Here is a 15,764-nt window from a genome sequence, read left to right on the forward strand (position 1 = left end):
TTAACTATCGTCTTACTGCTCCGCCAGGCTGGCTGTGAGTTATATTGTTCATACTACTCTACTTCCTGTTCCTCTTGATGCTTTAGTGTGAACAAAGACCTTTTTGTTGACATTTGTTAGTGAAATAGGTAACATGGTATACGTTATTAAGAGAGTTTGTCTTTGCCGCTGAGAGAAGTAATATTAGTTCTTAGCATTTCTGTCATCAAACTCAAACAGGTGGAAGAACAGGTGCCATGGTGATGATGACTCACTTGAGTACAGAGGACCCAGACGACGGCTCTCCACTGCTGCCTGAGGCTGTGGAGGCTGCAACTCCAATGCCTCTCTTTCACAGACAGCAAGCGGTCACAAAGACTGACTCCAGGGATTTTTTCCTCAGCAGGTACATGTCGGCAGGGGCTGTATTAATGTAATGGAACTGTTATTTAATGCCATGAAGCAAGCAAGCTCCGCTGTCTTTTCTCTCTGCTGCACAGGAGTGAGAACCTTGCCTTAAGTCTGTTTCTGCTGATCGGATGCTACTCGGCTATTCTGGTTCCTGCGTATTTCCCCTCGGACAGGGTGTCACCCCTCAGCAACAACTACCAACAGCCCAAAGATCTGGTATACATACACATCTTAGCAAACATTTTGGATCATTCCCTCACTCTTACCAAGCTCCTCTCTATGCTTGCCCCTCTTTCCAGGTCTTACTAAATCTCTCAGCCTCTGTGCTGTCAGGCCCATGTCAGCCTCGCTGGTGTCTGGACCACCTCAAGCCCCTTGCCTGTTCTGCAGGCCTCCTGGACATCCCTGTCTTTGTGCAGCAGGAGAGGCCCTGGGATCTGTCCCCTCCTCTGGGGCTCCAGGGCACTGAAGAGCATCTGGCCCTGGCTCTTGCCTCCCTGCCTCAGCCCGGCCTGCCTCCATCACTGAGGCGAGAAGGGAGCTGCAGGCGATGTGTTGTGGTGGGCAACGGAGGGGTCCTTCATGGGAGTCATCTCGGATCCCACATAGATCAGTATGACATCATAATTAGGTATGTGTGCCTATGTCAGACAGATGGGAAAAAATTATGAAGAAGATACACTACATCAACAAAACATGATCAATTTCACAGATGCATTTTCATCTCTGTTCACAGGATGAATAATGCTCCGGTGCCTGGCTTTGAGAGAGACGCTGGTTCCCGCACCACCATCCGCCTGATGTACCCAGAGGCAGCACCTCACTCCGCAAACGAGTACAAAAATACCACCATGGTTGCTCTGGTGGTCTTTAAAAGCCTGGACCTTGACTGGCTCACGTCTGTCGTCACCAAACAGCCTCTGGTAAATCTACATCACAGGAGCCATTGCACACAGAAAGCATGTATTACATAAGCCACTAATGTCACAGCAACTCATGCAGCAACGCCACTATCGCATCATCACACTCACTGCATCACATGCTTTTCATCTCCTCCTGCGTTTTCAATAGAGCTTCTGGTCCAAACTATGGTTCTGGAGGGAGGTGGTGGAGGATATTCCCCTGAGCCCAGAGAACTTCAGGATCCTCCACCCAGAAATAATTCAGAAGACAGGACGAGTCATACAGGAATATACTCTGAAACAGGGAACTGTGAGTTCTAACACAACATGTTTTTCCTCTTTTAATTCTCTTGTTTTTTGTGACACACCCTAATATTCTGCTCATGTTTTGTTGTATGTGTTAACACAACACTGCATGCAAACAGATAAAAAGGAGCCTAGAGCAACGGCACATCTGGGTAGATTAACCTGTCCTGAATAATGTGTGGAAATGCCTGGCTAAGACTTGTATTGACTTTGCTATTAGTCGAGGAATTAAGGGAGTGAAAGATGAGCAAACAAGCTTCGGTTCAAGAGGCAAACATGCTCATTTTATTATCCTTTGCCCTTTATTCATCCATCCATCCATTATCTATACACCGCTGAATCCTTTGCAGGGTCACGGGGCCTTTATTCAGGATTTTTACTATTATATTGGATATTTCTTTAAGAACAAAATACTGCTGAGTAGTTGTTGCTCACACTGGTTGAAGAAATATATCAAAAAGCATTTTGCCTCCCCAAGCAGATGGTGCCGACGCTAGGCGCCAGTGCGGTGGTGATGGCTTTGCAGCTGTGTGACCAGGTGAGCCTCGCAGGTTTTGGGTACGATATGAAGCAACCGCAGACCAGGCTTCACTACTATGAGAGCATACGCATGGGCGCAATGAAGGGTCAAGTAAGTATAGACAGATTATTTTAAAGCTCATAAACCTCATGTTTGGACTCCGGTGATATACTTATGGCTCATTCCAATGTCGTCCAGGTGGTGCATGACATCAGCGCTGAGAAACTTTTCTTGAGGGACCTGGTGGTTTCAGGAACAGTGGCTGACCTCACGGGAGCGATCTGAGTCAGCAGTGCAGAGACTGATGATGTAGTGAACTCTGCATACACTCCTCTCTCTCTCTCACTGTGAATCCGTATGGAACAATCCTACATGGACAGATCTTTAAAATACTCACAGTCTCCAGGGTTGACTGATGAGTGAGCAAATTAAACTCTCCAGATTAGAGAAGCTAACCTGATTCTCACTTATATTCAAAGTCAAGTAAATCCTGTGAATGAATAATTGTGCCATCACATCTAGGAACACACTCAGTGATTGGGTTGGGTTTTGTACAATGAATGCAATGATCAATGAGTCAAGCAGTGCAATTTCAATGATGTTAATAATGGCCCAATAAACAAGCAAATGTGACACTCCTGATATTAATGTCTCAAAAAAATATATATTTTACATCTCTATATTAGGAGAGACATACAGTACTTATTGCTGCATGTTTTATTCATACAAGTTGTGACGCCTGCTGTAGCAAAGGCAAAATTGGACAGTGCCTGCATTCATAAAAATCCATCATCTCCAAAGCTTAAACAGTGAAAACAATACATCACTATTAATAAATAGAAAACTGATCATGAATGAGAATTCAAAAATATATTACAAGCTACAACAATTAGGTGATATTATCAATATACTTCACACAAAAACATAACAGTGCATGAGAGCAAAAAGGTGTTCAGTTGTACTAATCATAAACTGAAATGTTTCTAATAAATAATTTCGGTTGAGTTATCAGAGATGGAGGTACTGGACGTATATATACAAACACAGAGAATGACAGTTTCAGTTCCTGGCAGTTTAACAAATATGCACATTGGCTACTGTGACTCAGTTCCAGTGTGTGGGTGTGTCTACAGCAGCGGATTGCGCGAGGGCTCCCACAGTTTGCTCGCCAGCTGTCTGCAGTGCTGGAGGATGATCTCGGTTGGGATGACCCCCAGGTGAACCGTCAGCAGCTCGTAGCACTTCACCACCTCACCCTGGTGATTCTTACTGTAGTACCTCAGCAGCTTCCTGCTGGACAAACGACTTTCTGTAGTCAGCAGCACTCTTTTGGATTAAACACATCTATTTTTGTAATGCGCAGTCGTTTACCTGTAGTAATCCCATGCAAGCATCCCGATGGGTGCCGAGTCATCAGGTAGGATGGGCATGTCCCCCGCCTCTAACTTGAAGCCCTGATAGATCATATATACTAAACATCATTATATGATGCTGAACTTTTACAATATTCCAGTATTGAACTGATTTCTTTTTATCACTAGATGCTAAAACCTGCCACCGACGTACCGTTTCATTTTCAAACCAGAGGAAGTAGCAGAAATAGAAATCTCCATCGCGCAGTGTGACAGTGGAGTAACCTTTCTGGAGATAGCGCCGTGTTGTGCTGACAAGGTTCCACACCTTCAGAAGGGATTAGTAAAGAGAAATCATTTTAGACAAAGATGAACAAGTCTACTAATGTAGTGAGCATTTACAGAGAGTTCTCTGTTATCTGTACGGTAAAGATTACGCGACAGCTGGCTTAGTTTAGGGGAGCGGGGTCGTAGTCTGGCTCTCAAAAGGTAACAAAATCCATCTAGTTGCACCGAAAATGCTCACTATTTAACACATAGTATGTTGTTTGTTAAATCCATGCAAAAACATGACAAAATGACAATACGCTGTTTTTCAAGGGTTACATGCAGGACTATTTCTTGACCGTAAGCAGGAATTTTCTGGTGTCTCTGCAGGTTGCCTAGCAACTGCTTCCCCCTGTTTCTAGTCTATATGGTAAACTAAGCTAGCTGGCTTTTGGCTCACGCTATGTGTGAGAGTGGGATCAATCTACTAATTTAACTCTTGGCAAAAAAAGAATAAGCACGGTTCCGAAAATGTAGAACTTTTTCTTTCGGTAAAAAAAAAAAAAAAAAAACACACTAACATTAACAAAGCATTTCATCTTGTATTTGGTCATACTCCATAACTTTTCTAGGATATATTTTAATAACTCTGCAGATGTGGCAATATGTTTTAACCTAACCAATCACATCAGTATTAAATTATTGGTTCTTTTCACTGAAAGCAGCAACAGATTAAACTGAAATTTAAATGACGTGATGAGATGAACAGATGAACGCTCTTGATCTACCAAGATTTAATGCCATGCTAATTAGTTTTTAAGACACACATTTCTAATAAGCTTGACCTTGCTTTTGATGAACTGAGCCACTGGTCCCTTCCCCAGCTCAGACGTGGTGCGTTCTGTGATGTGGAGTGACGGTGCAATCATCTGGCCAGTGGATCGGTCCACACAGATAAAATGGATGAGGCCTGGGAAATCCTCCAAGTAAGTAAGATTAACTGGGTCAAGGTCAATACGCTCAGGATAACACCATGTTATTTTTCTAAAAGTTTTATGCATGCTGTCAAGACCCCCAAAATGTGCATACACTTCCAAAAATATTACAAATTTAGATCAGACACAACAGATTATCACAGGGAACAGGATTATTTTGCTGACAGGATATGACACCATGGTGATATTCCTCTTGCTTTTCACCAACAGGAAGTCCTTCCAGTCCATCAGTTTCTCTCTGGCAAAGAAAGAAGTTGTGAAAAATTAAGGATGCTGTCTTGCAGGTGTGTGTGGGCTAAGACTTTACCAGATTTGAAAATGTGAAGAATAAGTCAACAGCAAAAATAGCACAAAAGATGTCAAGCTGACTGATACACACTGCACCATGGACTGGGCTCGTTCCTGCAGAGCGGGGGAGAGACGTCGAGGAATGTCAGATGGTCCAGTGTCAACATGAAAACACTGTCGGTATATTCCACACAGCTGGGTCTTCATATTCTTACACCACGGGATGAGACTGAAACAAAAACACGAGCATAATTGTTCTAAGGCTCGTCCGACAGCTTTGCTATGACACATTTCGGCCAGCAGAGGGCGGCAGCAGACTCACTCTTTGTTGAACCCAGGTCCTCCTCTGGTGAAAGCTCGGTTCTTGAACTCTGTCCAGACATTTTGTAACTGTGCAGACTAGATAGCAAATGAAGGAACAATGGCAGATTTAATTGACTATTCGTATGATTAATCACACTCATTTTTATAATATGCACTATTTCTATTAGTTGCTTCTCTTTTGCTGGATCTTCAGTTGATTCATTCAAATTCAGATGGTGGCAACAGATCAGGCACCAAATTTGTGATTATTCAACTTTAAATTGAATTATAATTTTCTGAATTATAATAATGAAAGCAGATTGAAGGAAGGCTAACAGTTCAGTTGTATCACAGGCAGGAAATACAATATTCTAAAGTTATTTATTCCTAGTTGAAAAGGATTGAAGTAATTTTACTTACAATCATATTGGGCTGTACACTGTGTCCATACAACACACACAACAACACAAACCTGTATCTCACTGGGCCCCAGAGCTTTAATGAATTTATCCAGTTTGCTGCGGATGTCATGTATAGTCGGTTGGCCTCTAGTAGCAGCAGAGCCTTCCTGGCCTTCACTTAAATGCTTCTCCAGCTTGGCGAAGGCCTCCAAAAACTTATACACAGACATGGCCACTGCACTGGTGGGAATCTAACAGGGACAAGTATAGATGGTTCAACAAGGGAGCAAAGATGTGTTTAGGTACTGCATAAAATTGTAAGGAGCTAAATAAGTCAAGATACACTTGTCAAATGAAGTGTGCCCCCTGCTGGCCACAAAACCACAACATGACAAACCTTAGTTAGCAACACCAGTGTGATGCCAGGCCACAGAGGCAGACAGTACATGGAGTGAGGCATCATGGGATACAGCCCCTCTTTGAGTGAGACCTCCAAAAAGACTCTGCGAGGGGCTGAAGGGTCAGGTGGAGGAACCTCCAGAGTCTGCAAGCTGTCCTCTGCCATCTGGAGACATTATTATTTGATTAGGGTGTGAGGTCTTAATTCAACCTCGACAGTCACTTTATATAGAATTAGACTTTGAAATATACTCGCACCTGGATGTCTGGGTCCACAAACTCAAACACAGGAGTGCGTCCTCCCACTGGCTTGTCTGCTGATGCATGAAAATTAAGACAAAGAACAAAATACTGTAGATCGTAATGGGGGAAGAATATCACACATCACATTGCTGCCCTCGCTGACACAACCCACCTGAGCTGCCTGAGTCTCTGTCTGTCGGGGAGGGCTCCGGGGTGTAAAAACTCTCAGGGCCAGACCCAGATGTACTGTCAACATCCTTCAGAGACGAGCACACAACATGCACAGAAACAGAAATAAACGATCAGAAACAAAATGACCTGTGGTGGTGCTGTGCAAGCGAGCGAGCGACTGCCACCTTTTTTTACCTCAGGAGCTGGATCATCCAGGTCTACGCTGCTGGGATACATATTCTGGGCCATGATGATGAGGGCCAGAAGGTCTGAGGTGGTGAGCGTGCTCGCATTACGGCTAGAATGAGCAGAGGATCAGAGTGAAAAATCTTCAGTACATTTAAATAAGTCTGCTCACTGACTTACACATTATAAATATGAAATAGCGCAAGTTATGGGATAAAAGTGACGGGTTTATCTGCACCTGGAGTAGAAGGCAAGCAGTTTGGTGTGAACCAAGATGAAGGCGTGCAGCACCTCCTCTCCTGCTCTCTCCACACTGCTGTTGAGCTGCTGAACTAAACGGCGCTCCAGGAACTCGATGCACTGCTCACACAGCGTGGGGTGGATCAGCCTCTCCACCGCCTGAGACAGGAAGGAGACCATGTGAGAGCGCGATGGTGACAATTTGAACCACCACTTCCATCCTGGCTTGATTTAATTTGCCTTAAACACGTACACAGTGGCTTTCAAATGTTTCAGACTATGAATTTCCCAGAGCCTCTAATGAGAAAGGACTGAAGGATGGCCAGAGGGGTAGAATTCATTGATCTAAGATAAAAATGACTTTGACTGGACTGGTCTGACATTAAGTTAAACACACATCTCTTGCAAAAAAAAAAAAGACAGCAAACTGTAGTTTCAACACCCAATTACAAGGGTCTTTATCATCAAGAAAACATCAGCCTTCTAGCTGCTTCTGCCATCTAGTGGTTAAAATATTCCTAATGTGATGTATCAATGCAACAAGGAGAGTCAGGGCTTCACTGCCAAATAATGTGCCTCAAAAAACAAAACACTTAACACTACAAATATGAACAATGAGTCAATAATTCACAGTCACATCATGACACAAGACCCGAACAATTATATTTTGTGCAATATCATAACACTAACAGCTCAGTAAGATCTTGGTTAGGCCTACTGCTGTAGACCCATTATTATCATTATAAATGTTGTTGTTGTAGCGGTTATTGTCATTATTATTGTGGCTGTGCAGTTCTCTCTTGGCTCAGTCTCAGAAATTGTTGGGTCTTTGTAAATTAAGGAGTATTGTCTAGAGCTGTTCTATATAAAGTGTCATGATATGATTGAATTTATTCCTCACAAAATAGTTGGCAAAAGTCTGCACTCCCCGGTAAAGCTGTGTCTTTTGGTATCAACCGTTAAACTGTTGAGTGAAAAATGTTGTGTAATCTAAAGCAAAATTGGCCAAATCTAAAAAAAAAAAAAGAAATGCACTGCACCTCCACTAAGAAGCTCTGGTCGTTCTCTCTGAGGTGGCTGTAGGTCTCCAGCAGACTCTGGAGATGCTTCCACAGCCTCGCTCTTTGCTCTGTGTCCTGAGGACGCAGCCTGGCAACAAACAGCACAGTTTGTATATCACCACTCTTCCTTAAAACCCGTCCAAAATCCAGAAGGACGCACACACGCACGCACATTTCAGGGACAATAAACCATTTGATCTTGGCACCTGGTCGTTTTAATGTGTTCTTATTATCCTCATTGAGCTCAGATCTCTGTCCTCCAGAGCAAAACCTGTGTGTGACTAATTTGAAATGGTGACAAATCAGACTTTTTGAGTTAAAGGAAACTTTTTACAAACTTTGTGATACTCTGCCTTCAGGGAATTCTTAATTATGTGTCCCTCCCGTAAACTGGAAATTGCAATACATTTTGTCACTTTGTCCTGGCATGTTGCAGTACCAGTGTGTAGGATAGTCTGTGATTGGATGAATTATATGCCTTATCAACAGCAGATCGGCTGCACAGTTATTTCTGACAGTATATCATTCATGTCCCACCTATACTGTTTGCATTTTTCACACAGTTCTGTTAAATAAAGCATGTTTTGGTGTTTTCATGGCACAGAATTAGGGATGCACCTATGTTTTAAAACCGATACCGATAACCGATAACTTTCAGCTCCTAAAGGCCGATACCGATAACTGATAGCACACACATATACCTAACATCATGACATGAATGAATGAAAAACTATTGGTAAGCCTCTCAAACATGTTCTTAAAGCTATCAAACAAACCTATTTGATATCTCACATCAATTTAAATAAGGTGCATTACTTACTGATATAAAAAATAAAGGCCCCTTGAAATGATGCAAATACATGCATCAGGATTACAAACTGAAAAAGTGTATTCCAGATGTTTACAAAAAATAAATATACATAGAAAATTAATGCACTGGCACAAGTTAGATTCAAACATTTCTATTTAAACAAACTGAAAAAGTGCATTCCTCAATGACAACAAAAATAATGCACAGTGCATACTGTACTAACAGAAGTTAGAAGACGGCGCTCTTAAATACTCAATTCTGATTGGTCAATCGCGAAAATTCAGCGGTGTTCCTAACAATCAGACTAAAGGGGCAATCCCTTAATGTACCAAGCTCAATAAGAAATCGCCAGTTGATTTGAATGGCATAATATGGAGCATTTTCCGTACATTATTTTTAATTTGTTTGGAGAGGACCAAACACTTGGCTGGAGAATGATGTCGCCAGCAAAAAAGAAGAGAAAAGTAAAGAACAACGCTGGACTGACAGGAGGAGCGATATTAAGACACAAAAGACTTGAGGACGCAGAGATTGACCAGATTGTAGCCGACAGACACGAAAAAAACACCAAGAGAAACACAGCATGGACGATCGGTCTGCTAAAAGACTGCTGAGTGGAGACAAAACTGGAGACAGATTTTTTAATGTCTGACGCTGAAAGCAGAAATCAGCTGATGCAGGACTTTTATCCATCAGTCCGAAAAAATAGCGGTAAACCAAACTCTTTCTCCAGCTATGTCTCTCTCAGGTCTGGGATATCCCGTCACTTGTCCACATTTGACATGATTTCGCTGAATATCTGTAAAGAAATAAGTTTTCCTGCCTGCCGGCCTGCGCACAGTGAGAGGCGGTTGCTACGCAACGTATGTGTTTACTTTCAGAGCCGCTGCGCAGTGAGAGCGGTGACAGGCAAGAGTAGACTGATTTTAAATCAATAAAATATGTTTTAATCACTATTTTGTGTCACACTATTGAATGCTTTAGTAATAAGCCGTGTTCTAAGCGGGATAATGTATAGTGAGCAGTTTCCTACGGAGAAGCGTCGCGTCGGGCTTCTATGTCATCCTGATCCTTCCATCCTGAAGGAAGATACATGATCCCTTACTTAGACTTATGTAAACAAACTGAAGAAGGGCAGTCCATAGTAAGTCAAGCACCATCACGTCCATGATTAAATCTTCAACAACCTTAGCCCGTGGGTCATCTTTGGCAAATTTCTTGGACTTTTCGAAAGCCTCGCCGTCGCGTAAGTCCCGGTGGCTTCTTTGCGGCTGCCTTGCTAACGTTAGCGTCTTTAGCAAGCCGGCCGTCCTCATACGCTTTCCAAACTCCGTCAAAGCGGTGGTTATGTAGGTATATGTAGGTATGTAGGTATTAAAGCTCGTGCAATTTCTCGCTCCTAGTGGAACTCGCTTGGATCATTTGTTACGAATAACCAGCGAACAATCTTCTTCGGAAACTTTGAAGAAGTCTGAACTCTGTTTTCATTAGCACGCTGTGCCGCATGCTGCATTCCAGGTGTAACGTACATTCCCCCTTCCCTCGTTTGCCAGTCGTTCGGATTTATCGGAATGACGTCATAGTTTCTTGTTATATTAGAAATGACCATCAGTGACATCACACAGTGACATCACAGTGTGACATCACAGTGACATCAGAGATCACACAGTGACATCACACAGTGACATCACACACTGACATCACGTCACGCTGTGACGTCACGCTGTGACATGACACGCTGTGACATGACACGCTGTGACATCACACGGTGACATCAAACTGTGACATCACACACTGTGACATCACACACTGACATCACAGTGTAACACCACAGTGACATCAGAGATAACACAGTGACATCACGTCACGCTGTGACATCACACACTAAAGCTTGTGCCATTTCTCGCTCCTAGTGGAACTCGCTTGGATCATTTGTTACGAATAACCAGCAAACAATCTTCTTCGGAAACTTTGAAGAAGTCTAAACTCTGTTTTCATAAGCACGCTGTGCCGCATGCTGCATTCAAGGTGTAACATACATTCCCCCGTTCCCTCGTTTGCCAGTCGCTCTTTCGGCCTATTTAAGTTCATGTTTCTATTTTTTGTGTGTAACATGTGAAAAAATACTGTGAATGTTAATTCAAGTCAGCAACTAGCAAAATTATGACCGAGTTAACGAGTTGTTTTCTGGCATGAGGGGGTATTCTTGATTTTTCCCAGTGAGAAAGAGTTTTTCTGATTATGCTAACGTCACTTGAACGCAGCATTCGCTGCAGGCCATCCGGGAGCAAGGCACTGCCGTGCTGACAAAAACACATATGTTATCGGGGCTGGTTGTCATGATATCGGACTTATCGGAATGACATCATAATTTCCTGTTATCGGCCCAATAACTATCGGCCCAATAATTATCGTGCATCCCTACACAGAATAGATGTAATATTAGAGGTGTGTCTCTTTCTCCTTCTCGTTTGCTGGTCGTCTAAACTTGAACAACCTATATTAAGTAAATTAGCTTAGTTTAATAAAAAAATATCATTGTAAATGTTCTGTTGTGCTCGGATGCCAACACACAAACAGATGGAGTTTCCACCGCATTAAGATCCAAACACAAAGCGAGCCAGACTCCAGATCCCGCCATCAGGCAGATGTGATCACATTCCGATCATGAAGCTTTTACATGTGCGTTTCCTCATGCAGATCACATTTTAACACCAGGTGTAAATGGAGCCAAATTATCTTACTCTTTTCTGAGGAGGTTGCTGCTGAGGGTGACCATGCCAAACAGGACCTCAATCATCTTCTTCATCACATAGATCTTCCTCCTCAGATCATCCTCTCCCTCCTCACCATCTCCATTCACAGCAATGTAGAGACACTCGTCGAACTGAGGAGGACACACAGTCATCTCATGACCTTGCACTGCCTCAAGCGTGTGAATACATTGGAAAGCAGAGTGAAGATGGTTGTACTCAAATGATATTCTCCACTGAATAAACATTTGTATTAAAAAGATCTAAAAGGCTGTTGACTGGACTGCAAACTCGTGTTTGGATCGGTGATTGTATCATGAGCTGCAGCAGGACAAAGAACAGTTTGATTCCTTCACAAGACTCACATGACAAATATGACGCTTCGCTGTAAGAGAGGCCTGCATTTAGGTCACAGTGCTATTACTGCTGGCAAGACGGCGGTCAAGAATGCAGGAATTTGCTTTCTACGTGAAGGCATTTCAAAACAAGATCAAAAGAACTAAACCTGGTGCAGGACGTAGACATGGTTGTTTTCTGTGGTGAAGGAGGTGTAGTTGTCTCCCAGCCTGTCCACCATGGTGCTGCAGGAGATGATGATGGGGGCAAATAGGGTGCTGATGCTGTCCTCAAAGGCTGGAGGCTGAACGTGCAAACAAAGAAGGGACAGAATAAAAGATAGCGATTAAGGGTTATTCTAAAAGCTCCAGGAAGCCGCCTGTTGAATTTCTTCCTCCTCACCCCCTGGCCCTCCTCTTGACTCGCCCCATACTGCTCCTGGATATTCTGCTGAAACTCGGGGTCAGTCCAGTGGAAGAGGACCTCTGCGCTCTCACTGGCTATCAGCAAGCACTTCATCTGGACCACAGACGCACTCCTGTCCTGCTTCAGCGAGGTGTCCTATTTACTCCGATCACTCCACATGCATCATGCTATAAAGAGAGAGGTTCAAAGCATTGAGGCAGAAGAGTTTAGAAAGGACTTTATAAAGCAGAGAGGTCTGGCATGTTACTACTCACAGCTGGGGCTTGTCCGGATGACACATGACTAATTACACGTGTAACATCCATCATTTACATGCAGTTCAAAGGTGTGGACATCAATCCAACACTTCAATGCCAGTCTATTTTTTTTAATATTGAATATTTTCTTTGAGGGCAGATGGTTGTTCGCTGTCAAACACCCCCTCCTGCATCTCTATAACTTCATCACTTTAATGTAAACACTGAATTTTACCCATGAGTTGATTCTCACTGGAACACTACTTTCACACAGGCCTAGCTATGAACACATTAGCGACTGAGAAACGGAGAAACTAAAAGCAAAGGGAAACTTTTTTCCCACGCTCCACTGCTTTTTGACCTAAAATAAACAGTCTCCCAGAGCTGATGTTTTATCAGTGACAACCTCTGGTGAGAACACAGATAAAAATGAAAGTGAGGTCAGAGGCAAACATGCCAACAGTGAGGGATTTCAGGGCACAAAGCTGCACTCCCATTAATAGAAGGTGGTTTGCGTTTGGACCTCAAGGTGTATATTCTCATTTTCCTCATGAAGGATCAGGTGGTACTGATCAGTCTTAATCTGTTGATAAATGTGGGACTGTGCCTTGTAAATTTACTGCCCTCTGAAATCATCTTACTCAAAAAAAGGACAAAAGAAACCTTTAAGGGCACAGTTATGCTAATCCTACAGTCCTCCATTTAGCATTAATCTTTCATCATCATTTTTAAAGATGCTTAAACAATCATCAGAAACACAAATGTGAAATATTTCTGGCCTGCTTTCATCATCACAGACAGGCGGAAGAACACGATTGCAGCACTTCCCTAATATTACTAACCATCATCGAAGTTGTGCACAGAGCCTGCGAACCCTTTAGAAACGCATTAGATCATGTCTATGTGCAGTGAGCCGGCATGTAGTGAGGTTATCTTAATACTGACAATGACTTTTACTCGCTACAGTATGTAAAGCAGTGGAGGAAGAAGTATTCACATCTTTTACATAAGCACTAATACCACACTGTGAATATATTATGTTATAAGTGAAAATTGAAAATGTTACTTTAGTAAAAGTATGTAAGTATATAAAGTATTTACGATTATAGATTGATCTATTACTGCTGCATTCATGTGTATGCTGCATTCAAGGTTGCAAATATTTAAGGTTGAACTCATTTTAACTACTTCATATACTGTTGGCCAATTTAATCTACAGCAATGCATTATACTCTGGCTGTCCTGTGAGAACCACTTATCTCTAAAAGTGCATTTTTTTATGGGCTCTAAAAAACAGCCCTGTTTTCAGATTCATGCCGATTGCATTTTCCTGCCAATCCAAGAGGGTTTTTAAACTGTTTATTTATCTTAAGAAGCAGGAGAGTTTCATCAAGCCACAAAAACACTTCATCCTTCAGTTTATTGTAAATCAACACATCTGTAGTTACGTGGTGAAGTATGAAAACTGTAATCTGAGAGTAACTAAAGATGTCGGTCAAATCAATCAATACTTGATTGTACCTCAAAGTTGTACTAAAGTACTTAAGTAGTAACTGTATTTAGTTACATTCCTTCACTCATCTATAGAGTATAAACATGCAGTCAGGCATGACATACATCTCTACACAGGTACAACGTAAACAGTTAAGGTTTTTTAAGGTTACATGTGTGACTATAGGAGTATGTAACGCGGGTGAACTTTAGCTGAAGTTCAACGGTTGGATCATTTTTCTCATTCGACGCTGCTCCAATCCGTAATTACACCCCGCGTTTTCCCTGAAGCCTGAAGTTACTTCACTCACCAACTCCTTCGCTTCCTCGACGCGTACTGACACAACAGACACACTTACAGGTCATGTCGCAGCTCACTGTGTGTTTTCAGCGCCGGATGAGGAGCCCAGCGTCCCCGTCTTCACCTCCCCTCTGTGCCACTCGCGAGCCGCTGGCGTCTTCTTCCTCGCGCTTGCCGCCGTCCCAGGCAGAGCTGCTTCCTTCCGCGCGAGACCACACCGCCCAGTCATGTGACACGAGCGGGGTTGTACGAGCAGGAAGTTCGCGCTGATCTGGAAGCAGATAGAGCCATCGAGCTGTCGAGGATCACCTTGTAAGACTGCTCCTGGATGAGTGTTTACAGGAAAGGGCTGTTCTTGTGAGTGGGTCGCCTCCCTCAGAGGGACCTGGTGAGCAGTGAGGAAAAAAAAAAAATCATGTGCTGCTGCCTAAAGTGAGGCGCATGACTGAGATACCGTGCTGTAGACAATAGTGTGGTATTTGTGGAATGCGGCTTAGTTTGCTATGTAGAGCAAATTTCTAAGAAAACAGGGCAGGAAAAGAAAATGTGTAGGAAAAATGCACAGAAAACAACAACATTTAAGACTATACATGAAGAGCAACATGAGAAATTATGATGAAAATCCAATAATATAGACATTGAGGACTGTAGGTTGGATATTTTTTACATAAACCCCCATTTTGATTAATAAAATTTTGTTCAATAAAAAGAAGCCATAATTAAATTAATTAAATTGCTTAAAGCTTTCCTGTAACATAAATGCACCTGAATACTTAGCCAACAGTAAAACATATTAGACAAGTAAAGACAGCAAAGCAAAACATTACTATGAGGGAAAAGAACAACAACAAAACATCATATTATGATGAAATTCACAACACACTATGAATTCAATATTGAGATAAGACAAGACTTAAATGATGCCACACTGGGGAAATTCTGTTGTTACAACAACAGAATAAAAAGGAGAGATAGAAAAGAGAACAAGTAGAACAAATAGATATGTAATAGTATAATAATATACATTGGATGCAAAAGAGTATTTCAAAATGGCAAAAATATTATATTGGCAAAAATACAAGCAGGAGAAGCCTCCTGTCTTTGTTCCAATATAAATGTTATAGATTTTTCATCAACTTGTAGGAAACATCCTTTACATATATGCTGCATATACACAAATACACACTCACCAAACATCAGGCTTCTTCTCAGAGAATGTTTTGATGGCTACAACAAATCTGTGTTGTATCATAATATTCAGCACAGGCTGTATGCTTGGCTTCTGAGCGGAGCAAAGAACCTCATAGTAACATAAATATTTATGTTTTATTAACCTTGCTTGGGTCAAAATGGGCCAGAATGCCAAGAGTTCTACGTTGTGGGCCA

The 15,764-nt window shown here is 42.3% G+C and overlaps 2 protein-coding genes across 7 annotated transcripts; one reads left to right on the forward strand and one right to left on the reverse strand.

The window, feature by feature from the left end:
* Nucleotides 1-236: 236 nt before the first annotated feature.
* st3gal7 (ST3 beta-galactoside alpha-2,3-sialyltransferase 7) lies at nucleotides 237-2,808 on the forward strand. Its single transcript, XM_041947834.1, has 7 exons — nucleotides 237-385; nucleotides 480-606; nucleotides 690-1,021; nucleotides 1,127-1,313; nucleotides 1,462-1,602; nucleotides 2,080-2,229; nucleotides 2,317-2,808. The coding sequence occupies exons 1-7, from the start codon at nucleotides 237-239 to the stop codon at nucleotides 2,401-2,403; spliced, it is 1,173 nt and encodes a 390-aa protein (XP_041803768.1). The 3' UTR covers nucleotides 2,404-2,808.
* On the reverse strand, nucleotides 2,339-14,585 carry hps1 (HPS1 biogenesis of lysosomal organelles complex 3 subunit 1). Of its 6 annotated transcripts, none has more exons than XM_041947097.1 (18): nucleotides 14,437-14,585; nucleotides 12,327-12,517; nucleotides 12,094-12,228; nucleotides 11,580-11,722; nucleotides 8,004-8,112; nucleotides 6,962-7,122; nucleotides 6,733-6,835; nucleotides 6,539-6,623; nucleotides 6,382-6,440; nucleotides 6,122-6,289; nucleotides 5,796-5,975; nucleotides 5,343-5,419; nucleotides 5,117-5,249; nucleotides 4,905-4,970; nucleotides 4,583-4,723; nucleotides 3,685-3,798; nucleotides 3,490-3,572; nucleotides 2,339-3,411 (listed from the first exon to the last, which is right to left on the reverse strand). In XM_041947097.1, the coding sequence occupies exons 2-18, from the start codon at nucleotides 12,441-12,443 to the stop codon at nucleotides 3,246-3,248; spliced, it is 2,040 nt and encodes a 679-aa protein (XP_041803031.1). In that variant the 5' UTR covers nucleotides 12,444-12,517; nucleotides 14,437-14,585; the 3' UTR covers nucleotides 2,339-3,245. The 6 variants fall into 6 exon arrangements, with proteins under 6 accessions (XP_041803031.1, XP_041803028.1, XP_041803027.1 ...); XM_041947094.1 differs by having other exon boundaries at nucleotides 2,341-3,411; nucleotides 4,583-4,727; nucleotides 5,112-5,249; nucleotides 14,389-14,585; XM_041947093.1 differs by having other exon boundaries at nucleotides 2,342-3,411; nucleotides 4,583-4,727; nucleotides 5,112-5,249.
* Between the last annotated feature and the right edge of the window lie 1,179 nt (nucleotides 14,586-15,764).

Source organism: Chelmon rostratus, chromosome 11, assembly GCF_017976325.1.
Source record: "Chelmon rostratus isolate fCheRos1 chromosome 11, fCheRos1.pri, whole genome shotgun sequence".
Lineage (NCBI taxonomy): Eukaryota > Metazoa > Chordata > Actinopteri > Chaetodontiformes > Chaetodontidae > Chelmon > Chelmon rostratus.